This window comes from Nomascus leucogenys, chromosome 22a (genome assembly GCF_006542625.1).
Source record: "Nomascus leucogenys isolate Asia chromosome 22a, Asia_NLE_v1, whole genome shotgun sequence".
Taxonomy (NCBI): domain Eukaryota; kingdom Metazoa; phylum Chordata; class Mammalia; order Primates; family Hylobatidae; genus Nomascus; species Nomascus leucogenys.
In genome coordinates this window covers 12,464,424-12,492,196 of record NC_044402.1, presented here as the reverse complement: position 1 = coordinate 12,492,196, position 27,773 = coordinate 12,464,424, and the positions used below count along the sequence as shown (strand labels likewise).

General features: G+C 41.0%; 1 protein-coding gene across 2 annotated transcripts in view; it reads right to left on the bottom strand.

Annotated features, from left to right (window-relative positions):
* The window catches only part of BTBD7 (BTB domain containing 7), a 100,655-nt gene that overhangs the window by 32,443 nt on the left and 40,439 nt on the right, over positions 1-27,773 (bottom strand). The window contains exons 3-4 of one of the 2 annotated variants that reach the window (XM_003260911.1): positions 26,003-27,082; positions 19,853-20,919 (exon numbers count right to left, since the gene is read on the bottom strand). In XM_003260911.1, coding sequence (XP_003260959.1) covers positions 20,843-20,919; positions 26,003-27,082 — 1,157 coding nt within the window. In that variant the 3' untranslated portion in view covers positions 19,853-20,842. Of the gene's footprint in view, positions 1-19,852; positions 20,920-26,002; positions 27,083-27,773 lie in introns of those variants that run through there. The other variant, XM_003260909.3, reaches the window with a different exon arrangement.

Sequence of the window (27,773 nt, the reverse complement as noted above, 5' to 3'; positions counted from 1 at the left end):
GGCAGGAAAAGGCCAACAAGTGGGTGCTGAGAGGCTTTACACGGTGCCACATCCTTGGTAATGGACAAGTCCTGTAGGTACAAAACCATCAGCACACTCAAAGATGGTCAGACTCTTGGTGACAAAGTGATCCTAATACAAACCCATGACACATGCGTAGATCAGAATGCTTACTCATGGGCAGTACAGGGAGTCAGTTCTAGTGAGCAGAATGTCATGTATTCTCTCTCAGCACTTTGCAAACTATTGCGAGTCATGCTACAGTTTTTTCCTTCTTTTTAAATTTCCAATGTGTCCTGGACCAATACTTTAGTAAAATTCAGCAAAAACACTGCTTGAGTATTGTGGCAATTGTTTAAAGTTTCTAAATGCTTGTTGTTAATTTCTGTACCTATCTCACTCACTGCAGACATGCTTTGAATAGTACTGCTCTGTCTAGAGTCCCTTTCCTCTTCTGGGAACTGGGCTTGCCTTCTTGCCTCCTACCATACGAAGAGTACACTGTGACTAGCTTATTGGTCCCAGGAGGAGAATGAGCAGCCCTGGGAACACAGCCACCCCTGCTGACCCACAGTGGCAACTAGAGAGGCCCCAGCTACTGCAAACTGAAGCAGAAATGCCCCATGTGACCCAGAAACTTATGAGAAATAAATGTTCATTGTGATACACCACTGAGGTTCTCAGATTGTTTCTTACACAGCAATGGCTGACTAATAAACCAGTAAGCTTTTTAGATCAACTCAAAAGCTTTTATTTTTATTTATTTTTTGAGATGGAGTTTTGTTGCCAGACCGGAGTGCTGTGGCGTGATCTCAGCTCACTGCAACCTCAGCTATCCGGGTTCAAGCAATTCTACTGCCTCAGCCTTCTGAGTAGCTGGGATTACAGGCGCCTGCCACCACACTCGGCTAATTTTTGTATTTTTAGTAGAGACAGGATTTTGCCATGTTGGCCAGGCTAGTCTTGAACTCCTGATCTCAGGTGATCCACCCACCTCAGCCTCCCAAAGTGCTGGGATTACAGGCGTGAGCCACTGCGCCTGGCCAAAAGCTTTTATTAACAGCCAAGCGTGGTGGTGGGCATCTGTAATCCCACACTTCAAGAGGCTGAGGTGGGTAGATTACCTAAGGTCAGGAGTTCGTGACAAGCCTGGCCAACATGGCGAAACCCAGTTTCTATAAAAATACAAAAATTAGCTGGGTGCGGTGGCATGTGTCTGTAGTCTCAGCTACTCAGGAGGCTGAGGCAGGATAATCACTTGAATCCAGGAGGCAGAGGTTGCAGTGAGCCGAGGTTGCGCCACTGTACTCCAGCCTGGGCAACAGAGCAAGACTCTGTCTCAAAAAAAAAAAAAAAAAAAAAAGCTTTTATTAACAATTTCCTGGTAGCAGAAAAATTCCACCTGTAGCCAAGGCATTTAATGGATAAAAGGCACCAATATATTCCACTTAGGCAGACTTTCAGTGATGCTGTTGGGAGGCTGGCAGGTAGTACAAAGTCAACTTCTTATAATTTCTTTTGCTTATGTGATAACCACACTTTACAGATCCATCTCCTACTTATTTAATCCTTTCCTCTATTCTCTTTTACTAGGATATTTTCTTTCTAATCTTTAATGTAAGCAAAAATACCTTCCCTCAAAAAATTGAGTCACATAACCAATATGAATGAATGACCAAGGCTGAAAGCTGAGACATAAAGAGCTAACAAATCAATCTGAAATTCACTAACACAAATGACTGTATTGCTGCATGTTAAATAGGATCACTTTCATTTTTATTATCAATTTTTGTTTCTCCTCTTCATGTTTGTCCCTCTGGTAACTAAAAAAAGCCTCAATGTTGACAGTTCTCCTGAATACACTGACAGGATCTTTGTTTCCCCCTTACTTATTATTCCTACAATGCCACCCTACTTGTTTCACCAATACCAGTGGGAAACCTTTCCACTGGCTCACGTTCATCAGGAAATGTATAAACGGCTTCCAGATTCATATTGAGGTCGGGGTGGAAAGAGGAAGGGGGAAACAGGCAAGGGGGAAAGGAAAAAGGAACAGGGAGATTACAGCTTGCCATGCAACATAAAACAAGATCGTAAGTTTAGAGGACGGCCGGCCTTAGACTTGGCATGGTGACTCTTCAGAGGCGCCAGAGTTAGAAATAAGACTTGAAGTGCAAACAGGCTTGAAAGAAAAGTTGCTTCACTAACCAGTACATGACTGATTCAGAATCCCAAGAAAAGAAATTAAGAAATAAAGGAAGTGAGTGTGGCAGGAAGTGAAAGACCGTAGGTTTTAAATTCAGGCAGCTGCATCACTAATTCTTGACCCTCACTCAGCCTGTGCCAGATTAAAACACATCCTGTCCGGGTGCGATAGCTCACACCTGTAATCCCAGCACTTTGAGAGGCCAAGGTGTGCGGATCGTTTGGGCTCAGGAGTTCGAGACCAGCCTGGGCAATATAGTGAAACCTTGTCTCTACAAAAACACAGAAATTAGATGGGTATAGTGGTGCATGTCTGTAGTCCCAAGTACTCAGGAGGCTGACGTGGGAGGATCGCTTGAGCCTGGGAGGTAGAGGTTGCAGTGTGCCAAAAGATGCCACTGCACTCCAGCATGAATGACAGATGAGACCCAGTCTCAAAAAAACAAAACAAAACAAACAAAAACTACATCCTGTGGGCAGGCGCAGCGGCTCACACCTGTAATCCCAGCACTTTGGGAGGCCGCGGCGGGCGGATCACGAGGTCAGGAGTTTGAGACCAGCCTGACCAATATGGTGAAACCCCATCTCTACTAAAAATGCTACTCAGGACCTCAGGAGGCTGAGGCAGGAGAATCGTCTGAACCCGGGAGGTAGAGATTGCAGTGAGCCAAGATTGCACCACTGCACTCTAGCCTGGGCGACAGAACGAGACTGTCTCAAAAACAAAAAAACCTACATCCTGTGAGTCTTATTTTCTCATGTGAGTTGAAAGAATCTGAAGTTCTGAGGATTATGCTGGAAACTGGGGAGCAATGTGTCTACACAGTACCCTATAAATCTTTAATTTCTACTCTGCCTTTCTGCCCTCCTTTCACCTCAATATCTAACCAATGTGTCCTACAGATTTGTCCTTCAGAACACCCTTCAATTAGCCTCTCTTCCATTCCCACTAGAACACAACCTGTGTTCAAATCCTTAGCATCTCACACACCAATTACTGAAAAGCTTCCTACTGTCTCCCTCCACCCAGGATTCCAATGCATACAGAGCACACTATTGAAAGGTTTAAGTTTTCTAAAACAGCACTATCATCACATCATACCTACAAATCTATTTTTAAAAGGCAACCAGGAATTCCGGATCCAAAGCAAAAACTGAGTGTCAGATATAAGGGTGAGAAGACAAGTCAACTTGTGCCTCAGTGTTCTGCACTGTTGGTCCTTAGATGCTGTGACTCTGAGAGCTGGTTGGATGAATGCTCCTCTCTACTATTTCTCAGGAGGACAATTCTGAAGAAGAGTCTAAACCCCGGTGTCTGCAGTGGTGACCAGCTCAATGACCCACTCTTGTACTGCTCCCCCTCACTCCTGTTCATGGGATGCTTACTGAATAAATGACCTGCATGTAAGCCTTTGATTTGGGCTGTGCTTTCGGCATGGATCACGGGGAATGGGAGAAGACACCCAGCAAAGATAGCTAGTAACAGGCCGGGCGCGGTGGCTCAGCTTGTAATCCCAGCACTTTGGGAGGCCGAGGCGGGCGGATCACAAGGTCAGGAGATCGAGACCACGGTGAAACCCCGTCTCTACTAAAAATACAAAAAAATTAGCTGGGCGTGGTGGCAGGCGCCTGTAGTCCCAGCTACTCGGAGAGGCTGAGGCAGGAGAATGGCGTGAACCCGGGAGGCCGAGCTTGCAGTGAGCCGAGATTGCACTACTGCACTCCAGCCTGGGCGACAGAGCGAGACTCTGTCTCAAAAAAAAAAAAAAAAAAAAAAAAAAAAGATAGCTAGTAACAGAAATGGCCCTAGAAAACAAGGTTCTTGAATGAGATTCTAGATCTACCTTACTCACTGACCAAACGGCAAAAGGTCTCCCCCTCCCGTTCCTACTGGTAGGTCACATGGTGATAACCCCTGCACATAGTAGCATGACAACACCAGGAGCAGATTAAAATGAGGTATATGTGGAAGGTAAAGTATCAGATCACCAATCATGGTGGCACCTGAATGGAATGGAAACATTAGTGACTATAAGGCCTAGATACTGGCTGGATTAACAACTTTAGAGGCCACGAACAAAGAGAATGACAGGCTCAGGTTAGCCAACCCTTAAATTTAGGCATTTTTCAAAGTCTGAAGACTTCCAGGTCAGTGTCTGAAAAGACCCTATTTCTTGCAGCTGCAGGGCAGACTGCCGAAATTCAGGCTCCAGACTTAATTTAAAGGATATCAGAACTACAAAGGAAATATGAAAGAAAGCCTCGACAGGTATTCTATGATAAAATCTGGGTCCTGGTAGGAACACTTGGACACAGAAACCTGGAATGGGGACATTTGGGTGGCTGAGAATATTAAACCCCAAGATTTACCTGAATTTTTTGGGCTAGGAGAAGCAGCTCCAACTCCTTGCTAGAGAGCAGCAGCCTCCTTCATCTGGAGACCCTGCAGATGCCTGAAAAGATAATGCTTGTTCTCTTTAAGATCAGTTCCTGCCTTCTCTCACTACTTCCAAACCAATAATGAGGATCATGTTCCCAGCGCAGTCTGATTGGGAAAATACAGTCCCTGTTCTGGGAGGAAAGAGGGTAGGCACCCGAAGAATGATAAGACCTAGCCATATGCACTGGCAGGTCCTGAAAGTACACTCGTACAAGTGGATCCTGACTGTGTTGGATGAGGTGCAAGGCCTGTGGCAATACAACAGCAGTTCATTCAGAACCCATGGGATTCACTGTGGCATCTTCTGGCGCTTCTTTGCTGAGGGATAACAGAGACCTAGTGATTGTAGCAACTACTGATAAAGAAACTAAGAGCTCAAATACCTCTGGGATGAAGGTCTGGCTCGAATACCTCTGGATGAAGGTAGGCTGCCTAGGCCTCCTGCAGTATTGGCAAGGAATGACGAAAATCTAGTTTGGGTGAGGTAAGAAGGACATTATGCTGATAATTGTTTCTCCACCATCTCCATCCCTATATGGTTCCAAGTTAGAGTTGGCCAAAAGAGAAATGTGTGAAATTTGGAAGGCAGACATGAGGCAGGGCCCATTACTCTCTAAAAGTCACTGTAGCTAGAAGTGGTGACTGCTAGTCGCAGAGGTGCCAGGGGAGGCTAGATTTTCCTCTGCTCTGCATCTAGCTCTTCCAACTGCAGCTTGCTGACCAACACTGGCCCTGTGCCCATCCCCAGATGCATGGCTGCAGGTCCAGACACAACAGCCATACTCCATGAGCTTGCCCTTCACAGTCCCACTTTGGTGGCTGGATGCGCTTGGCTTCTCAGGTTGATTGGCTGGTAACTCCTCTGGAGTCTATTCTCCCTTTCGGACTCACTTCCCCAGCTTCTCCTACAATTGTTTAAGGTCCAATTCCTAGAATAATTCCCTTATCCTGTAGGTCAGAGTTGCTCAGCTTCCCTGATTGAACTTGGATGAGTTATGATGAGAATATCAGATGAAACTTCCAGCCAACTGTAGCAGCCGGACTGTGGCTAACCCCATCCTCTTCCGATTGAGTCTTTTGTAGAGGTGTGGCTGGCCACCATCTTGAAGACTCGGTGACGATGGAGCACACAAACTGATCTGAGTGATGCAAGAAGTAGACTAAATTAAGCAACTCTTGTGCCCACTGCACAACCTCTCTGCCTTTCACCACAGCAGCCCAGTTACAGCACCCTGCCTCAGCCGTACCTTTGTATCCTTTGTTGTCTGCTGTGAAAATTCTGACCCTTGGAGTCAGCACCTCTGGGAATCTGCTAGGCACCTGTCCATATGCAAACCATGAGATGCAAGAGTGAACACCCTATTGGAAACACTTTTCCAATGGAGGGATGGAAGTTGGTAGGTAAATGTCCCCTCTTTCTTCCCACTGGAAGACAATCCTGAAGTACATTCCATGTGGCTCATCAGTGAGTTCCACTAGGATTATGCCTGATTGACCATAGCAGTGATCAGCTCAGAACACATGCTTGTATTGGCTTGCTCTCATTCCAATTTCACTCATCAGTTACCCACTCCTGTTCTCTGGTAGAACTTCCCAAAATAAACTTTTTGCTTGCAAGTCCTTATACAAGGCTCTACTTTTTGGAGGGAACCCAGGCTAAGAAAGAGCAGATACAAAAATCTCCAGTTTTGACACTGGTCTACAAGAAGTAATGTTATTTTTAATTGCCACTCTAGATTTTGGTCAAACTAATGGGCCATTCAGCCCCAGATTCCAGGTTACCTTTCTAGACTTTCATTTAAAAAAAATTATTGAACTTTGTGCAGGCTCTGTACTATATGTGAGGGATACAATGATAAATAATACAGCTCTTGATTTCAAGAAGCTAACAATGTACTAGAAAGGTAGAAAAAGAAGTAGGCAATCTCTCCTCTATGTAGTAAGTACTATAAAAGGGGTGCACAAAAGGCTATGGTACACAGTGGGGGGCTACCTAAATTCTCAGGTGGAGTGAGAATGGCAAGGGATAGAACCTACATATAACCCACTACTGTGTTAATACCAGAAAACGGAGATTGGGGATCATCTTAGGGTCTACTTGTTGTACTACATTTATGGCCACCTTAGTAATATACTTTCTGACAGACTGGACAATCCTAATCACTTCAGTTTGCTCTTTGTACCCCTATTCCTTTTATCTTCTTCAGCTTTCTTTTCTCAGAATACACCTAACTTTACCACTTCTCTGAACAGTGGGAAGAATATATAATTTATATTTTAGGCAAGGATGCATTATAGTTTGGCAAAAAAATTTTTTAAGTTGTATTTTTCTGTGTTTTGTTTCTTATATCCTTGTAGCCAATATTTGGAATTTGGATGTCCCTGTCAGGTAAAGAGGCATAACACAGAGTGTAGTCTTAAAGTTGCTTAACAGTGGTCACTTAACAGGAATACCATCTGAGAAAAGCATTGTTAGGCAATTTCATCATCGTGCAAACATCAGTGTATGTACACAAACCTAGATGGTTTAAGGCCTATTACACACCTAGGGTACACAGTATATAAGGCCATTTTTTTTTTTGCTCATAGGCTATGAATCTGTACAGGGTGTCACTGTATTGAATACTGTAGGCAACTATAATGCAATGGTATCTGTTCACTGAAACACATCTAAACATTATAAAGGTACTGTGAAAGTACATTATTATATAACCTTATAGGACCACTGTTGTACATGTGGTCTGCTGTTTACTAAATCATCATTATGTGGTACATGACCATTTATCCACATAGAAGCATGTCTTTCAAGTCTCTGTTCGTTTTAACAGTCTTGGCCATGCATGGTGGCTCACGCCTGTAATCTCAGCACTTTGGGAGGCTTAGGCGGGGCACATCTCTTGAGCCCAGGAGTCCAAGACCAGCCTGGGCAACATAGTGAGACCCTGTCTCTAAAAAAGAATTTAAAAATTAGCCAGGCATGGTGGCATATGCCTGTAGTCCCAGCTACTTGGGAGGCTGAGGTGGGAGAACTGATTGAGCTTGGGAGGTCGAGGTTGCAGTGAGCTGTGATCATGCCACTACAGCACTCCAGCCTGGGCAACAGAGCAAGACCTTGTCTCAAAAAAAGTCTTACAAGATTTTCCTGCAAGAGCTAAATGCCAGTCAGGCATTACTAATACTATACTTCCAATCTAAGTATCTTTTTATGCTCCCTTACAATGCATTTTAGGTTATGTTCCGAGACAATCGCTGGATTATCTATCTGGAAGGGTACACAGGAACCTGTAACACTGGTTGCCTCTGTCAAGGACAACTGAGTGGCTGGGGAACAAAGTGGAAGGGTGGGGGACTCTTTACTGAATACCATGTTGAATTCTGTTCTGTGTGAATGTATTACCTATTAAAAGTTAAATTTAAAAAAAGTACCACCAGGCTATGGAAGCTGCCAGTTCTTTTCCTTAGTGCTCTGTAAAAAATTAATCACTGACTACAAAACCAAGTGAATACTGGAAAGGAAATGAGAAGTCTATCTACCTGGAGAACATTAATCCCTTCTAATGGGAAAGAAGCAATCACTGAGATTCATGCTGCATGTGTGTGAAAAGGTACACAATGTTTATATTCTTTATTCTTATAGCTTCTGACAAGTTGTGTGAGAGACAAAAGCAAAGCTGGAAAAGCAGCTGAAAACTTCTAGGGAATAACTTTAGTAACTTAGTAGAGGAGGCTAAAGCATACAGACAATTCATGAACAATTTCTCTTCAAGCCATGACACACACACACAGGTTAATAATTTTTTTTTTTTTTTTTTTTTTTTTGAGATGGAGTCTCACTCTGTCACCCAGGCTGGAGTGCAGTGGCATGATCTCAGCTCACTGCAACCTCTGCCTCCCAGGTTCAAGCAATTCTCTGACCTCAGCTTCCTGAGTAGCTGGGATTACAGGCACGCACCACCACACCCAGAAAATTTTTGTATTTTTAGTAGAGACAGGGTTTCACCATGTTGGCCAGGCTGTTCCTGAAATCCCGACCTCAGGGGATCCACCCACCTTGGCCTCCCAAAGTGCTGGGATTACAGGTGTGAGCCACTGTGCCCGGCTCAGGTTAATAATTCTTAAGGTACTCAATTGACTAGATTGATATTTCTTTAATGTTTACTTCATAAATTAGTGTTATCTCATACAGCATTTAAAATGTTTACATTTAAGCGTGGGGGGTAATGAGAATAGCATAACGAAGGGAAAGCATTCATGGGGATGTCAGTTCTCTGCACAAAGACACCACATATAGCCCTCTACTGTAATGCAGGGGGAGCTAACTCTGGGACCTACAGGATACCTGAAATCTCTGAAATTGAACACATTCTTATATGCAGGCATCTTGCTGGAAGAGAGACAAAGGATATACCACTAGAGTTGGACTGACCAGAAACCCAATTCCAATTCTCTTTAGCTGTGTGATGTGTGAAATCTTTGCCTGTTTCCTTATCTGAAAAATGTGGATAATACCGCCTATCCCAGGGAGTTACTTTGAGGATTAAATAATATACACACAGCTCTTAGTCCATTGCTTACCTTATGGTAAATGGTAAATGAATGACAGCTATTTCTATAATCAAAGTTCCCCGATAAGGGTACCCACTGTACTGATGTATTCTACTACCAAAGCAAGCGCAGGATTTGCGGGGTGTGCAAGGGGGAAGGGAGGGAGTGTAGTCTGAAGAGAGCAGGGCAAGTCAAACACCTGTAATGAGAACAGAAACACTGACAACCCAAATGTATAATTTCCTGTCACAGATTTATTAAAATGTTAAATAAAAACAATCCTCCTACTCAGCGGGTGAAAAATTCAGCGGTTCACACCTCTTTATCTGAAAACAAAAGCTAGCCATTTATACTTGTATTTTGTTTACTATCCTTAGACCATTACCCCACTAGTGATGAATAGTAAATTATTATAATGGAATTAAGAATATCATTGAAGGGAAAAACCAAAGCTTTTGGGGTACAGCCATGTAATTATGTTTTTCAGCCAGGCGTGGTGGCTCACGCCTGTAATTCCAGCACTTTGGGAGGCCGAGGTGGGTGGATCACTTGAGGTCAGGAGTTCGAGACCAGCCTGGCCAACATGGTGAAATCCCATCTCTACTAAAAATACAAAAAATTAGCCAGGCGTGGTGGCGGACGCCTCTAATTCCAGCTACTTGGGAAGCTGAGGTAGGAGAATCGCTTGAACCCAGGAGGCAGAGGTTGCAGTGAGCTGAGATTGCACCACTGCACTCCAGTCTGGGCAACAAGGCTGAAACTCCATATATATATATAAAGTTTTCCAGAAAACTTTCTGATATCTTCTGGTTGGTTACCTCTTACTTTCTGATATCTTCTGGTTGGTGCTCCCTTCAAAACAGTGCACCTCACAGATGATTTCTCCTCAGAGATCATATTCCCTCTTCCCCCTACCTGGGGAAGAGCAGCTCTAGAATCACAAGGACCAGGATTCAAATCTTGGCCCTAACACCTTCTAGCTGTAACATGGTAATGCAATGGTATTTGTTCATCTACACACATCTAAACATTAAAAAGGTACAGTGGAAGTATTTTATAACCTTATAGGACCACCGTTGTACATGTGGTCTGCTGTTGACTGAAACATCATTATGTGGTACATGACTATTTATCCATATAGAAGCATATCTTTCAAGTTCCTGTCCCTTTTAATAGTCTTGGCCATGCATAGTGGCTCAGGCATGTAATCCCAGCACTTAGGTGAGTGACAATATTTTTGGTACCCAGTTTGGCTGTAAATGGAGGAAAAACCTACCATAGAGGACAACGTGAGTAAAGTGCTTGACACAGTGCCCGAAAAAGAACAGATGCCCCACAAATTCTCCTGAACAAATGAATACACAGAGCATAAAACTTTTAAAAATTAGTAATTTTGATATAAAATTTACAGATTTCATCTACTTACAGCAGAATGTATGTACTTTTAAGGCTCTCACTATTTCTAGAACATTTCTTACAGTCTTTGCATGCTGCAGCCAAAGAGAGCTTTTAGAAAATACAAATGTAATCAGGCCACAAGATTTACGATAGTGAGGATAAAGCCAACTGTCTCAGTTTAGTATACTGAATTCTTTATCTTACATCCGTGTTTGCCTCTGTTGCCTCATTTCTTGCCACACCTCTTTACAACCCCAGCCTCTCCAGCCAAAAAGGCCTAGCTCTCATTTATCTCTAGGTCAGTTCCTGCTGCCTGATACGCTCGCTTTCACCTCCAATCTTTGCTTAACTCCTACTCATTCTCCAGGTCTCATTCTCTGGGAAGTTTCTGATATGTCCTCCTGCCCTCCCCTTCCATATTGGGGTCTGGGGCTTCTCATCCTCCTAGGTACTCCCCCAGCATCCAGTGTTCTATTAGGGCACTCACACTGTAACTGCCTATTGGTACTTAACACTGGACTATCCTTTTCTTCTTTTTTTTTTTTTTGTTGAGACAGAGTCTTGCTCTGTTGCCCAGGCTGGAGTGCAGTGGCGTGATCTCAGCTCACTGTGACCTCCGACTCCCGGGTTCAAGCGATTCTCCTGCCTCAGCCTCCCAAGCAGTTGGGATTACAGGTGCCCACGACCACGTCCAGCTAATTTTTGTATTTTTAGTAGAGATAGGGTTTCACCATGTTGGCCAGACTGATGGACTATCGTTTTCATTACTTTAATCTCAGGTTCTGGCACAGTAAGAGCTCAGTAAGTGTTTGTTAAATGAGTATAGGAATCATGGTGCTAATTCTATACCAAGGGGCTTATTTGAGTTGATAGGCTATATCTTTTTTAGCTCCAATAATGTCCCATTGTTACCTTTATTTGCTTGAAAACTAGGACAGCAGCTGTTCTCTCAGGTTTATAGACCTAATGTGATGATCAGATTTATAATACTGTATCCATCTACTTTTATTTAATCTACTGCCTCTAAAAATTTGACATCAAAATGTAGTTTAGAAGTGGTGTTCACACCACGGAAAGCTTTAGCTTCTTACTATTTTTACTGTTCATACTTATAAACAAAAAACTATCAGTCCAGGGTTTAAGATGAGGCATAAAAATAACAACTAATCATGCAGTTTAGCTTAGAAAAATTTCTGACTGCTCATAATTAGATACAAGCTCAGATGTCAAAAGATCTAGAAAAACAAGGTAATGCCCATGTACTTTACAGAGATAATTTAGTGAATCAGTTTCAAAATTCAGCACTGTTCTTTAATGTAAACAATGTAAATGTCAATTAGAAAGGAACACTGACAACGAAAACCTAATAGAAAAACCAAACAAACCACTTCAGAAAAGGCCATTATGTTGAAGACGAATATCGCTAGAAACAAAGACATTTAAGTGTGCAAATATATTTTCAGTTTTTTGGCACTACTTTCAGATGTATATTTCACCCTTAAATTTCATGACATGTATAACATTTATCAGAAGTTTTATAAACATAAACATGTCAATAATTAAGTATGAGATACATAAAAATGTTTTAATGCAAAGAATCATAACAGAACTCAAAGTCTTTTAATATATCAAGTAATCCCCTTGTGGAGACATATTTAGTAAGGCCAGCCCATGTTAATTTACAACAGAGACCAAATATATGAAAAAATGGTTGAAGCCAAGCAGTTTCTGGACAGTTTATATTCACTGAGTGTTTTAGCAGTCCCATCATATATATACTCTGAACTAAGATTCGGTCCTTTGAAGGTATTATTTATAAAAAGGCACCTTTTTTTTTTTTTTTTTTCTTTTGAAACAGATCTTGCTCTGTCATCCAGGCTGAATCACAACTCACTGTAGCCTTGACCTCGGTGGACTCAAGCAATCCTCCCATCTCAGCCTTCTGAGTGGCTGGGACTATAGGTACCCACCACCATGGCCAGCTAATTTTTGTTTTGTTCTGTTTTTGAGACAGGGTCTTACTCTGTCAGCCAGGCTGGAGTGCAGTGGCACAATCTTGGCTCACTGCAATCTGTGTTTCTTCGGCTCTTGATCCTCCCACTTCAGCCTCCCAAAGAGCTGGGACCACAGGTGTGCCCCACCATGCCTGGCTGTTTTCTTTTTTTTTTTTTTGTAGAGATGGAGTTTCACCATGTTATCCATGCTGATCTCAAACTCCTGGACTCAAGCAATCTGCCTGCCTTGGCCTCCCAAAATGCTAGGATTACAGGCATGAGCCACTGTGCCCTAATTTTCGTATTTTTTTTGTAGAGGCAGAGTTTCACCGTGTTGCCTAGGCAGGTCTCAAACTCCTGGACTCAAGCCATCCACCTGCCTCAGCCTCCCAAAGTGCTGGGATTACAGGCATGAGCCACCTCACCTAGCCCAAAAGGTACTTTTTGTTGATAGTAGTTATCACAGAGGAGTGAGACTTTGTAGTTCTTAAACACTTTTAGTATTATCTGTGTTATCTGACTACCCGACCTATTACTTATATTTTTAGACAGTAACTTAAAAAACATCAGTTATTCAAAAGTAAACTCTATATATACTGATATAAATATTTTCCCAAGGTTTATTAAGTATGAAAATAGTTATATAATGTGATGTTATTTATAACAGAATAAGATATGCACATTAAAAACACACACAGACATGCACATATAAAGATTTGAAAGGAAAACCACCAAACTGGTCACAGTATATCACTAATAAGGATTTGGGAAAAGCATTGGTAGTAGACAAAAATACACTTTCTGATATGTTTCTGTATCATTTCTTTTTTCCCCCAGCAATGAGCATGAATTGTTTTTGAAATGAATTAGTTCAGAGGTAAAGTTTTACCAGAGAGTTATTATAGGAGATGGTTTATTTATGAATGTTATCAATCGTATTATCTAAAGTCTGCTGAAGTGCAAAGTATACATGAAGCTTGATCACTGAGTGTAGAGTAGGTGCTCAATACATTCTTGTTTTGAAGTTCATCTTTTGATCTGTTGAAATAGCCTTGGGGAGGTAGCAACTTAGGATTTGTTACCTCATTTCTATTACAGGAAGCATGATAGCAGTTACCACATAGGTTACTGTAAAGATTAAGTGAGGTATTCCATAAAAAGATCTTAGTACAGTGTTTTCACAGTAACGGCTAAGTAATATCATTATCAATCTATCTTAATTCTTGGAATAGTTTCTTTTCCACTTCTACAACTAGAAGTAAACAGAATTCTTACATCTCGTGATAGTCTACCTCTGGATGTTTTAGGAGGTAAGAGCAATGCTTTTTTTTTTTTTTTTTTGAGACTGAGTCTTGCTCTGTTGCCTGGAGTGCAGTGGTGCAATCTCAGCTCAATACAACTTATGCCTCCCGGGTTCAAGTGATTCTCCTGCCTCAGCCTCCCAAGTAGCTGGGATTACAGGCGTCCGCCACCACACCTGGCTAATTTTTGTATTTTTAGTAGAGATGGGGTTTCACAATGTTGGCCAGGCTGGTCTTGAACTCCCGACCACGTGATCTGCCTGCCTTGGCCTCCCAAAGGGTTGGAATTACAGGCATGAGCCACCGCACCTGGCCTATGCTTGGTTTTAAGACAGAAACTTCAGCTCTATCTCAACTCTGAGTTTGAAAAGCCAGGATATTTGTATAATGCAGAGGTTCTTCCTTCCGTCATTTTCCCTCTTTAGTCAGTAATGCCTCCTCCCCAGTTCTATTTTCCTTATACCAAATCATCTGTATCTTAGACTCCATTCATTTTGTATTCCTTGGTGATGCAAGGCATCACACCTGGCCTCAATTGATGTTAATTATTCTATTTTACTTTGAAAGTCATATATAAATGGTGGTATGTGCAAAGTGTAGTGAAGAACATATATCTCAGTAATTTATGACAAATGTGATGCCATAAGTTTAGAAAGTCTGCTATTTTGCCTTCTCCCTCTATCTTTCGAATTTCATTATCAGAGAAAAGGTTTTGCTTGCTGAGAAACCTTCCAACTAAACTTTGTATAATTTTTGTTGTTGCTGTTGTTTGTTTTGAGACATGATCTGGCTATGTCGCCCAGGTTGGAGTGCAGTGGCACAATCTCAGCTCACTGAAACCTCTGCCTCCTGGGCTCAAGCTATGCTCCCATCTCAGCCTCCTGAGGAGCTGAGACTACAGGCGTGTGCCACCACACTCGGCTAATTTCTTTGTATTTTTTTTAGAGACGTGGTTTTGCCATGTTGCCAGGCTTGTCTTGAACTCCTGAGCTCAAGCTATCCGTCCGCCATGGCCTCCCAAAGTGTTAGGATTACAAGTGTGAGCCACCGTCCCCAGCCAAATTCTGCATTATTTTAAATAAAAAGACATTTAGACATTTAATGGACTCTACTACAAATTAACAGTATTTTAGAGATATCATTTCTTGTTACAGCTACAAAATACCTGATATATATTTACATTTTAAAAGTCATATAACAAGCTATAACATTTATTTATATACAATGTTTTGTTTTGGTTTGGTTTTGAGACAGTCTCTCACTCTATCACCCAGGCTGGAGTGCAGTAGCAGGATCTCAGCTCACTGTAAACTCCGCCTCCCTGGTTCGAGCAATTCTCGTGCCTCAGCCACCAGAGTAGCTGGGATTACAGGTGTGCGCCACCATGCCTGGCTGATTTTTGTATTTTTAGTAGAGACGGGGTTTCACTATGTTGGTCAGGCTGGTCTCAAACTCCTGGCCTTAAGTAATCTGCCTGCTTCAGCCTCCGAAAGTGCTGGGATTACAGGCATGAGCCATTGCGCCAGGCCAATACAATGTCTTTTAAGTATATAAATAAGGGTGAATAAACATTCCACTTTCAATAGACAAAGAAATACTGGCAACTCCTTAAAATTTTCATTTCCCTTAATAAATCAAACAGGACAAGTAAGAAGTAAAAAGATACTTAATTTAGATTTAGAATTTCCAAGTTACTTTAACATTCTGAGTTATACAATTTACCATAAATTTAATTCTCATGCCAGGCGCGGTGGCTCACACCTGTAATCCCAGCACTTTGGGAGGCCGAAGTGTGCGGATCACAAGGTCAGGAGATCGAGACCATCCTGGCTAACACGGTGAAACCCCGTCTCTACTAAAAATACAAAAAATTAGCCGGGCGTGGCGGCAGGTGCCTGTAGTCCCAGCTACTCGGGAGGCTGAGGCAGGAAAATGGCGTGAACCCGGGAGGTGGAGCTTGCAGTGAGCCGAGATCGTGCCACTGCACTCCAGCCTGGGTGACAGAGCGAGACTCCGTCTCAAAAAAAAAAAAAAAAATTTAATTCTCATTATTACTATACACTTTTATTATTAAATTTTAGATACATAATTAGTTCTTTGATCTAAATTATAAATTACTGCAGAATGAAAGACTGCCTCTGGATTAAACTTTTTTTTGGCTTCAAAAGATGAACAGCATTAAACTGGCTTTTGAGAATTTTCTAAATTCAATTGATATTCTATTTTAAATCAGTGAACTGACAAGTAAACAGTTAGTTGACGAGACAGGTTTTCTGACATTAAACTTCAACCGTGAATTAAATGGTAGAGAGTTATACCATTTAGACCATATGTAAACTACTTTTATAAATAATACTTCATATTTTGTTCCTATTCTGGGGTTAAGTGCTTTCATTTTGTTTGCAACTCCTAGGGATAAAATTTATTACAACCCCTGCTATCCCACTCCCCGTTTTCTTTTTTTTTTTTTTTTTTTTAAAGAGAAGGATACTCAGCTTTCAAAGGTATTAAAAATAATTCGAAACATGTAACTGACAGTATACTAAGAACAAAGCAGTGTGCTAGGTTCTCAGGTTATTCAAAGATGACCAAGATTTTGATACACAACTTTGGGAGCATACAATACACTAGGTGATAGAGGAAATGAGACAGGTACCTAGGTAATTTCAAAACAAGTTAGAAGATATAAAACCCTAAGAACAATAAAAAGTGTTTTAGAAATTCTCAGGAGGTAGAAAATACTTTTAACTTGGAATGGCTAAGCAAAACAAGGAAAGTAAGCATGTGAGTTTGGTCTTAAAGGTTAGGGTAGAATTTGGACATTTAATGATCAAAGGCAAAGATACCCCAGACAAATGAAAAGTGAGAGCAGCGGGTCACAGGTGAAGAGTTTGTAGTCCATGAAAAATGACTTAAGTTTTAAAACAAAAGATGCAATATTACATATATAAAATATAAACTTTTTATGTTTTATATATAAACATATATAAATATGAAACTGAGATTAACTCTTCATCTATGTTGCATGTTTGAAACCTGCATTTACTACTCTGATCTGTTGATAATGGTCTTTAGCTTGGCCCCATTCTTCTCTAGGAAGTACATTCAAATTTGCTGAAGAGGAAACAATTATAGATAGAAGTAAAATAAACTGTCAACTCAACAGAACTGAGACAGAGGGAAGAGTGTCAATATGTAGACAGTGGAGGTTGGGAAGAGGGTGAAATGGATGAGTGAGTGGGGACAGTAAGTCTTCGCTATTTTGCATTTGTTTCAAGCCACACACTCTTGGAAAGTGACCAAGTTGCTAAAGGAAAAAATGAGGTCATTGCTTTCAGTTGCTTCTGTTAGATTTTTAATTCAATAAAATATAATCACATCCATTATGACTAAAAATATGGGCAAATGCATTACAGAGTCCATTTTGGAACTAAAGTTATAAATAAATTTCATATTGTAAAGATTGAAAAATGCATTTGTGATCAAGATGAAAAAACAAAATCTGCAGTTTGAAGTCTACAGTAAATATGCATGTAGATGTTGGTGCTAATTCTAGGGTATTTTGCTCTGAGGTCAACAGTATTTATGACAAGGATGGTTAAAGTTCATGAGTTAATCTATAGTTCTCCTAAACAATGAACTTTTCCTCAAAAAATTACCAATGAATGGTATACTCTTACTGTTCTCACATTTTCAGAGCTGTTTACCCAGTATATGCTAAGGTCATTATGAAAAGTCAAAGTGATCAAACATGTGGTCCTTCTTGGAGACTCTTCCAATCTAGCCATCTCTTTTGGAATTTTAAATACTAGTCTTTTAAATATAGGTACTGCTACCAATCAGGCTTCTTACGCTGCTATAGCAGAAAACAACTCTAGTTGGCTTAAAGAGAAAAGGAATTTATCTGAAAGGACATTGTTAATCCACAGTGTTGCTGGGAAAAGCTGGAGACCCAGCTCAGTAAACATGGACTAAGAAAGGCTGCAGAATGAGGACTCCACCACATGGAAGCCCAGTGAAGATCCTGAGCTGCCTGGGACCCTGGCCACTAAAGCTCCTACATTCTGTCCCTGGACAGTGAATGTCATCGATGGCACCACTGCCATGGCCTTCTCTCCTTTTCCACTAGATGTTGCTGCCCCACTCTGCTTCCAGAAAAAATTCTCTATAGTCCCTGCTTTTCTGTACCACTAACCCTGACTAGAGAAGGCTGCAGAAGAAAGTTTATGACCTTTAAGGCTTTTCTACTGGGAGGTGGGCTCTGCCTCCTATGAAGACCTACACAGTAAGGCTAGGAAGAAGGTCCTAATGCTGGACACCCAGAAAAGTCAAATGACTAATATAGGAATGCTATCTATTCAGGAAACAATGGCTGAAACAGTACAAAGCCCCTGTTCTCTGGCTAAGTGCTCTGAAGCAAAGTTTGAGTGACCTACTCAGATCCCTGACTCTACAGCCTTATCAAACCTCCTAGCTGAGCCCACATTACCCTCAACCCAAGTCGGGGGTAATGATTTGTTGTTCAGCAACAAATTGGGCTCACAGCTGAGGCTCCTACAAGTTGATGTTTCAATCACTAGTTTTCTGTTTTGTTCTTAAGAGTAGGCCACAGCCTCCCACCCTCATCCCTGGAAATCGGGTCTAGTATTTCTCCCTTCTCCTACCATGCCCAAATTCCTGGGCCTAGAGTCAGAAGAGCTGGTATGAGTTACAGCTTCATGACTTCCAAACCTGGGAAAAGGCTAGTTAATAATCTCTGAGCCCCACCACATTCATAGGATGACCAATGGAGATAAGTAACAGCCCTCTGTACATTCAAATTATAAGCATGAGCTCATTAGCTAACAGACCTCAAAGATATGATAAAGGCTCCAGTTCTTTAGGATTGTGGCCTTCTCTTCGTCTCTCTGGTTCTTATGGGCACTGATGTCATATCTTTACATTTAAAAAGTTAATTTTGGGCCAGGCATGGTGGCTCATGCCTGTAATACCAGCACTCTGGGAGGCCGAGGCAGGTGGATCACCTGAGGTCAGGAGTTTGAGACCAGCCTGGCCAACACAGCAGAACCCCATCTCTACTAAAAACACAAAAAATTAGCTGGGCATGGTGGCAGGCACCTGTAATCCCAGCTACTTGGGAGGCTGAGGCAGAAGAATTGCTTGAACCCGGGAGGCAGAGGTTGCAGTGAGCCAAGATTGGGCCATTGCACTCCAGCCTGGGTGACAGAGCGAGACTCTGTCTCAAAAAAAAAAAAAAAAAAAAAAAAAAAAAAAAAAAAAAAAAGTTAACCTTGTAATCAAAGTAGTATATGCTCATCATTTAAAAAGTCTGGTAGTAACATAATGCTAACCCTAAACCCCTCCCCATCTCCCCACCTCGTCCTACATCCCTTCCATTTTTAGTTCTGCTCCCCAGAGGTAACTACTCTCAATTCTTTAGCTCTTTCTTCCAGTAATTACCTCTCCATATTACTGTTTTTTTTGTTTGTTTTTTTTGTTTTTGAGACGGAGTCTCGCTCTGTCACCCAGGCTGGAGTGCAGTGGCGCAATCTCGGCTCGCTGCAAGCTCCGCCTCCCGGGTTCACGCCATTCTCCTGCCTCAGCCTCTCCGAGTAGCTGGGACTACAGGCGCCCGCCACCACGCCTGGCTAATTTTTTGTATTTTTAGTAGAGACGGGGTTTCACCGTGGTCTCGATCTCCTGACCTCGTGATCCGCCCGCCTCGGCCTCCCAAAGTGCTAGGATTACAAGCGTGAGCCACCACGCCCGGCCTACTGTTTTTATTAAATCAATATTCAGTGTTTATAATTAGTGCTTACCGCTGAGCCATGCTGTATACTAAAATTATACATTCTTTCATATGTAATGTTAAATTTATGTTGGAAATATTCATTCTTCTTCTTCCATTTGCTTCATTTTCTATGAACTTATTGCTAATTCCTCATAAATGCACCACAAGAGCCATAAAATTGCTTTGTCATTTGCTATTTAATGTTCAAACATTGAAAGTAACTGACTTCTTCCCAGACACCTCTTTCCTTGGAGACTTTCACCCTCCCGGTCTGGGCTAGACTGAATGCCCACTAGACCTACTGCGTGGCTGATGCCTGGGATCTCCCTTTGCTTCCTTCCCGTGTTGGAGCCCATTTTCTAGATCCTTCACTTCTTTGTTCTTGGTTTGCTCCGTCATTTGGTGGAATACGTTCCCAGCAGCTGCCTGAGTGGGGAAGCAGGGGAAATATCCCTACACAGGCAGTTTTTCGAGGTATGACTGAAAAATGCCTTTATTTAGCCTTACACTTGATTGACTGTTTGGCTAAATATAGGATTTTGTGTTTAAAATAATGTTCCATCAGCTTTTCTTCACTGTATTGTGGTATTCAGTTGTTGCTACTGAAAATCTCAATACCATCTGATTCCTATTTCTTGCATGGAACCTAATTTTTCTCCTCCCTGCAACATTTAAAAATTGTCTCTTTTTCCCTAGTGCTCTGAAAAAGAAACTTTTTATATAGAAATTCCTTTAGTTTTGGAAATATTTCTTATATTACTCCTTAGATACTGTCTTCTCTTCACTTTTCTCTGGTATATATTTCTAAAGCCACTATTTGTTAGATGTTAGACCCTGGATGAATACTCTAGTTTTATTTGTCTCCACTCATCTCTTTATTATTATTTACTTTCTAGATTTCCTCAACTGTACCTTTCAATGCTTCCATTATATCTTTCATTTCTGCTATCTTATTTCTAAAAGCTCCTGTTTTTACTTTAATAGCATCCTGCTTATGTCTCACTGATTCCATAAAAAGTTCTTTTATATAAGGATATTTTGATTCTACTGAAGTTTTCTTCTGCTCCCTTCATTGTCTGTTTCCTCCAGGACTTTTGTTCTTTTTGCTCTGATCTCTGTCTCAATTTGGAAGCTTTCCTCAAATGTCCAGTTATCCTTGGATGGGTTTTCATATGTAAGACTGAGGCAGTAAACAGCTGTTTGAAAGCTCTGCTGCACAGGCAGGCCTGCTGACTGTAGTCTCCTCTGTAAAACAAATGGAAGGCAAGCTGGCTTTTTCATTTTATAACCCGAGTGTAATTTCATTGTGGAAACCCAAAACATCAGTATCTGTAAGTATATATACTTTTGAGCTGTTCACCATTTCCAGGACTCCAGTTTCTTCTTGTATTTGCCTGGCTGGTATTACAGCAGGGGTTAAGGAAGTAGGTGATTTCACCATAGGGTTTCACATAATTTATAGATTTCAACCCTGTGCCACATCCCTACCCTCCTCTGTAGCTATTTCCAGATTTGGAATCTCTCTAATTTTTTTAGAAAATTCAGAAAATTTTAGAAGATCTCAGGTCTCCTGTGTTTTGTTGTGGGGGCAGTAGCAGAGAGGCGAATTGAGGGGGCGGGGACAAGGGCATGTCACCTTGTTGCAAGTGATAGTAATGCAAGAACAGACAAATGGACCACTGGGACAAAATGGAGATTGAGTACTGATGCATGAATACAATCCATGCATACACAGCAGCTTTAAGAGTGGCACAAATCAGGAATAGGGAATTAGTAGGGAATACCTGGCTCACCATATGGAGAAGAACAAAACCACATCCTTTTCTAATACCATACATAAAGATGAATTCCAGGGTTGGGGAAAGGGTCTGATCACTCAGTATTCAGACTTAAAATCAACTCTTTTTAGTTCTATGCTATGCATATCCCTTCTTTCCAGAGTATTTAGTTCCACCTGGCCTGAGCCACGCCAGAGCTCTAACAGGTGAACTGCCTCACTTCTCCTCAGTAGCCCCCTTTACAGCATCTAATTACAGGCTGCTCCTCTGTTAAGCCAGTAATCAAGTCTCTATCTGCTTTCCATTTTCCAAAAATTTCAACATCTTCTTCCCCATTGTTGTTTTCTTCTTAGGTATCTTTGTCTCTTTGTCCTTGAGAGTTTATATTTGTTTTATTTCTTCACTATGATAATAGGGCTTTGAAGGAAATAAAATTAAACATATTCAATTTGTTATGTTTAAATGAAAATCAAGTGAAGTTAGATCTGGTCCTAAATGCCAGGCCTGTAAGTTGAGGCCCTGTTATCTACTTGCGATTGCCTACTGCCTGCTTCTCCCTACTGATATAAAACACATTCTCTGTGTAGGCCAAGAATCCCAACCCGCTGGGCTTTTTTTTTTTTTTTTTTTTTTGAGACAGTCTCACTCAGTTGCCCAGGCTTGGAGTGCAGTGCTGTGATCTCGACTTATTGCAACATCCGCCTCCTAGGTTTAAGCAATTACTGCGCCTCAGCCTCCCTAGTAGCTGGGATTACAGGTATGCACCACCACGCCCAGCTAATTTTTGTAGTTACAGACGGGGGTTTCACCATGTTGGCCAGGCTGGTCTTGACCTCCTGACTTCAGGTGATCCACCTGCCTTGGCCTCCCAAAGTGCTGGGATTACAGGTGTTTGAGCCACCGCACCTGGCCCCAAGAATCCTGTCTTTTACCCACTTGCCAAACCACTCTAGCTGTCTGCCAATACTGCCTTTTTATTTTTAATTTTTTGAGACGGAGTCTCACTCCATCGCCCAGGTTGGAGTGCAGTGGTGTGATCTCAGCTCACTGCAAGCTCTGCCTCCTGGCCTCAGGCCATTCTCCTGCCTCAGCCTCCCGAGCAGCTGGGACTACAGGCACCTGCCACCATGCCTGGCTAATTTTTTGTATTTTTAGTAGAGATGGGGTTTCACCTCGTTAGCCAGGATGGTCTTGATCTCCTGACCTCGTGATCTGCCAGCCCCAGCCTCCCAAAGTGCTGGGGTTACAGGTGTGAGCCACTGCACCTGGCCTTTTTTTTTTTTAAGACAAAGTCTCACTCTATCACCCGGGCTGGAGTGGAGTGGTGCAATCTTGGCTCACTGCCACCTCCCCCTCCTGGGTTCAAGTAATTCTCGTGCCTCAGCCTCCCGGGTAGCTGGGATTACAGGTGTGTGCCACCACGCCCAGCTAATTTTTTTTGTATTTTTATTTTTTTGAGATGGAGACTCACTCTTGTCGCCCAGGTTGGTGCGCAGTGGTGCGATCTCAGCTCACTGCAACCTCCATCTCCCAGGTTCAAACGATTCTCCTGCCTCAGCCTCCTGAGTAGCTGGGACTAGAAGCATGTACCACCATGCCTGGCTAATTTCTGTATTTTTGGTAGAGATGGGGTTTCACCATGTTGGTCAAGCTGGTCTTAAACTCCTGGCCTCAAGTGATCCATCCACCTCGGCCTCCCAAAGTGCTGGGATTACAAGAGTGAGCCACTGTGCTAGGTCTAATTTTTTTTTTTTTTTCGGTAGAGACGAGGTCTCACTATATTGCCCAAGCTGGTCTTGAACTCCTGGGCTCAAGTGATCCTCCTGCCTCAGCCTCCCAAAGTGCTGGGATTACAGGTGTGAGCCACCACACCTGGCCTAGTAAAATTACTTTTTAAACTTAAGGTTATTTTTAGAAAAAAACTATATGGTAGTGAGAGACATATGTTGTGGTGATTATTATAGTTTAGCAGCTAACATTTACTGAATGTTTACTATGTAACAGGTGCTATTCAGATCATTTAACATATATTATTTCCTTTAATCATCATAGCTTATAGGGTTTACTATCTTTATTTTACAAATGAGAAAAGAGGGGCTTAGGCTATGTGACTTGATTAAGGTCAAACTAAGACACAGTAGAGAACTGAAACCCAGTCTGTCTGGTTCTAGAACCTGAACTCTTGAGCTTTATGGTATAAAATCCTACCTCAAGTGACCTAACATTCTTCTTCCTATGGAAATAAGATCAAAATTATGTTAAAGTTACAGTCTTTTATAAACCTTAGTATGAATATTTCATGGGTATGGGGGAAAGATATGCCCCACATGGGTTACAAAAAACGAAACCAGAATAACTCAAACTCTATTTTGAGTAACAAAGGGAAAAAGAAGAGCATATATCCACATTTAAGGGAATATTTGTACACAAGTATTATTTTATATCTTTAAATACACTGAATAAAATATAACTTTTAGCTAAACACTAAAAAAAAAAAAAGAAATTGACTCAAGATAAACTCTAGTTAAATAAACAAGTATTACCAAAGAACTTAGATTTGGCTGACAATTTTACTTTGCATCTAAAACTTAAAAAAACCTGCAAGGTGTGGTGGCTCATGCCTGTAATCCCAGCACCTTGGGAGGCCGAGGCAGGTGGATCACCTGAGGTTAGGAGTTTGAGACCAGCCTGGCCAACATGGTGAAACCCTGTCTCTACTAAAAATACAGAAATTAGCTGGGCATGGTGGCAGAAGCCTGTAATCCCAGCTACTCAAGAGGCTGAGGCAGGAGAATCACTTGAATCCAGGAGGCAGAGGTTGCAGTGAGACGAAATTGTGCCATTGTACTCCAGCCTGGGTGACAAGATCAAGACTCCGTTTTTAAAAACAAACAAACAAAAAAACATATATTAAAGAATGCTTTCTCATACAAGATCTATATAATTTGGTTTCTTATTAAAAGGCATCAAAAATGAAAATATTTTGAGAAAATATAGATTATTATATCTTTTTGGTAATGTTGCAAACTTCAAATTTTTCTGTAGAAGCATTTTCTGACAAATTTGGTTTTACAGAAAAAAATAGTAGCTTAAACTGCTACTCTATTTTTGATAACATATTTTTCCTACAGTTTGACACCTAAATAGTCTATTATTGATACAATGATTCTTATTCTAAACTAATAAAATGTTTTAATGACATTTTGATTGTTGTAATAAAACATCTATTATAAAAGGATTATGGTAAAGTAAGGTTTTAAAAGATTCTTTATGTAAAAGAAATCTCAACATTTTCCCACTCAGGTTTATCAACGCCTTCTTCTGAATAACTTCCCATTTACTGAGATTTTTAAAAATAGAGCTGAGTTCTCACTATGTTGCCCAGAGTAGAGTGCAGTAGCTATTCACAGGTATGATCACAGCTCATTGCAGCCCTGAACTCCTGACCTCAAGCGATCTTCCTGCCTCAGCCTCCTGAGTAGACAGAACTACAACCACACACCACTGAAACTGGCTTAATGTTGTTATTTAACTGGGGCTATTTTTCAATTTTTCAAAGCCCTATTGATAGGCTGACTTAACCATATAATACATATTATTTTCAAGTTCAGTACTTAGCTTTCCTTATTTAAATTCATGTCTCCTACCCAAACCATTAATATTTTCTTCTAACTGGCAACTTCTAATGTTCTTTTAGCTAATATGCATTAGCTAAATTTCTCAAGTAGTCTCATGTCACATAGCTTATTTTCTTTTAATATATGGTCACAGAAAGCTAAGAATGCACTCTGTCAAAACAGCAAACTGTCTTTGCTCTCCTACAAAAGGTCTCTCTCCAGCTCTGAAATGTTAAGATTCTAACATTTACCAACAGATATATACTTCTTTTAATGTAACTTTCATGAATTTGTTTGCCTATAACACAAAAAACGTGCTGTCCTAATTTTAAAAAAATTTTAGTTTAAATTAAATAAAGAAGGCACATGAGTCTAGCGCTGTGTTTTACATGCTGTAGGCTGTGGCTTGATGTACAAGTTGAATCTAAAAATAAGATAAGGAATATTTTAAAATTTAAATTAGAAACCCTGCCCAATTCTGATTCAACTAAATTCGTATCTAAATGTGACTATCTTCATTTTTGTAATGAATTTTTATTCTTATCCAAACATTTAAACATCAACAAGGTACTGAACATAAATATGAGACTCAAAATGTGGGAAACTGGGCTCTTTCCAAGCTTGGGTGGAGAGGGTGTAGGCTGGTAATTATATATTCCCATACCTATCATCTTACATTAGGGAAGAAAGGACCTCAAGTCTCATTTAATGCTCTGAAGTCATTAGTATTGAATACTTGATTTTAATAGTAAATAAAGAACCACATTAATACTGACCCTCAATCTGTCTCAGATGTCATAACTGAAAGTTCAAAAAAAAACTGCCCCTGTAACATCCCAAACACTGAAATCATAGAATATACTGGTTGTGTTTTCAATTTAGAAGATCAATACATAATTCTATAAATCAGAATTAAAAACCAGAACTTCATACCTTGTGCAAGCATGTTAAATTCCAAGAACAGTGCTATGTGGTAAAGTTCCATGGCTTCTTCTGCCCTGGTCATGTTTGGCTTCCCTGCGACGAGAGCCTGAACTTCACTGAGACTCCCCACAGAGGGGCTACAGTGCAAAACAGAGAGGTCCACCACGTCGGTATACATACAGTGTAATATCACTTTTGCATATTTTTTTGGTATAATGGACTCATCTAATATAATTCTTGTGGGAGTCCTCAAAGTTCGGTCTGTGATTTCTTCACCAGTTCGTATCCTTCTTTGTAATAAATTTCGAAAAAATGGGGACCGTGCAGAAATAACAGCCTTGTGGGCTTTGAGCTCTTCATCTAAACAGTTCTGATTGCCACCAAAAGCTTCAACCAGTTCAGAGTCTGAAGAAAAACTAAGGACGACATCATAATAACACATGTAATCAAAGAGTCCACGCATATCTACATCAAGGGAATTTGGTGTTCCAAATTCTTCACTAAGCTGAACAAGGATATCGACATTTTGAAACCTTGAGTCCTCCATTCCAAACTCTCCTGTATAAAGGTAGTGTAACAAAGCAGAAAACATGGGCATATCAATACCAGCTGTATTGATGTCCATTATTATCTCTGCCCCATACTCAGGTGAGGAAGAAAGCAGTGTTTTAAAAAACGGACACCTTGCTGCCAAAATGGCACGATGAACAGGAAAACAAGTTTCTTGAAATATTAAGTCTACATCAGTACAATACTTGTACTCATAAAGATCAGCCATATCTTTCTGCAATGTCCGGGCTTCTGGTCTAGCCAAACTGGCTTGTAGAGAAAGCTCCTTTAATGCTGACGTTCCCTCATATTCCTCCACTAATGCATTGACATCTCTAACATCCCACCCAGAGAGGAGTTCTCGCATCTGCTTGGCATGATCAGCAGACCTATTAGATTTCCGACGCTTAATAAACTTCTTTTTGAGGGTGGCAAGGCCAGAGGTTCTCTTTTTTTTGTCTTGTGGTTTCTCATGGCCATGGTCAAGGCTATACAACTTTGATTCGCAACCATAGCCTTGCTGAGAATAGGATGATGTCCCTAAGAAGAAAATTAAACAAATGAAAATTTGTTTCTTTTTTCTTAACATTCATTTTCAACGTTTACTTTAACATTTTTCATGCTGAAAAATTCTGTAAGCAGACATTACCGAACAACTCAAAATTGCATTTGTTTTTTATAAAGGAAGATAAAAAGCTCAAATAACTCATTTTAGTTTTCAATTTAATTCAATTTAATTTTTAGAGATGGAGTCTCACTCTGTTGCCCAAGCTGGAGTGTAGTGGCAAGATCATAGCTCACTGCAGCCTCAAACTCCTGGGCTCAAGGGATTCTCCCCAACCTCAGCTTCCCAAGTAGCTGGGAGTATAGGCGTGTGCCACCATGCCTGGCTAATTAAACTTTTTTTTTTTTTTTTTTTTTTTTTTTTTGTAGACATAGGGTCTCACTAATGTTGCTCAGGCTGGTCTTGAACTCCTGTCCTGGCCTCATGCAATCTTCCTGCCTTGGCCTCCTAAAGTGCTGGGATTACAGGTGTGAGCCATTGTGACTGGCCTACATTTTTTATATTAAATAAGAAATAGGGACAAATGGCAAATTAATCTAAATTTCTTTAGAAAAATTCTTTTGTTCCCTGGCTATCGAAGGACATTTGTCATAGATCTTAATCATGGGTTTTTTAGGAATGAAAAGTAGGCAGAGTTCTAAATTAAGAATATTACTTGTATATAAT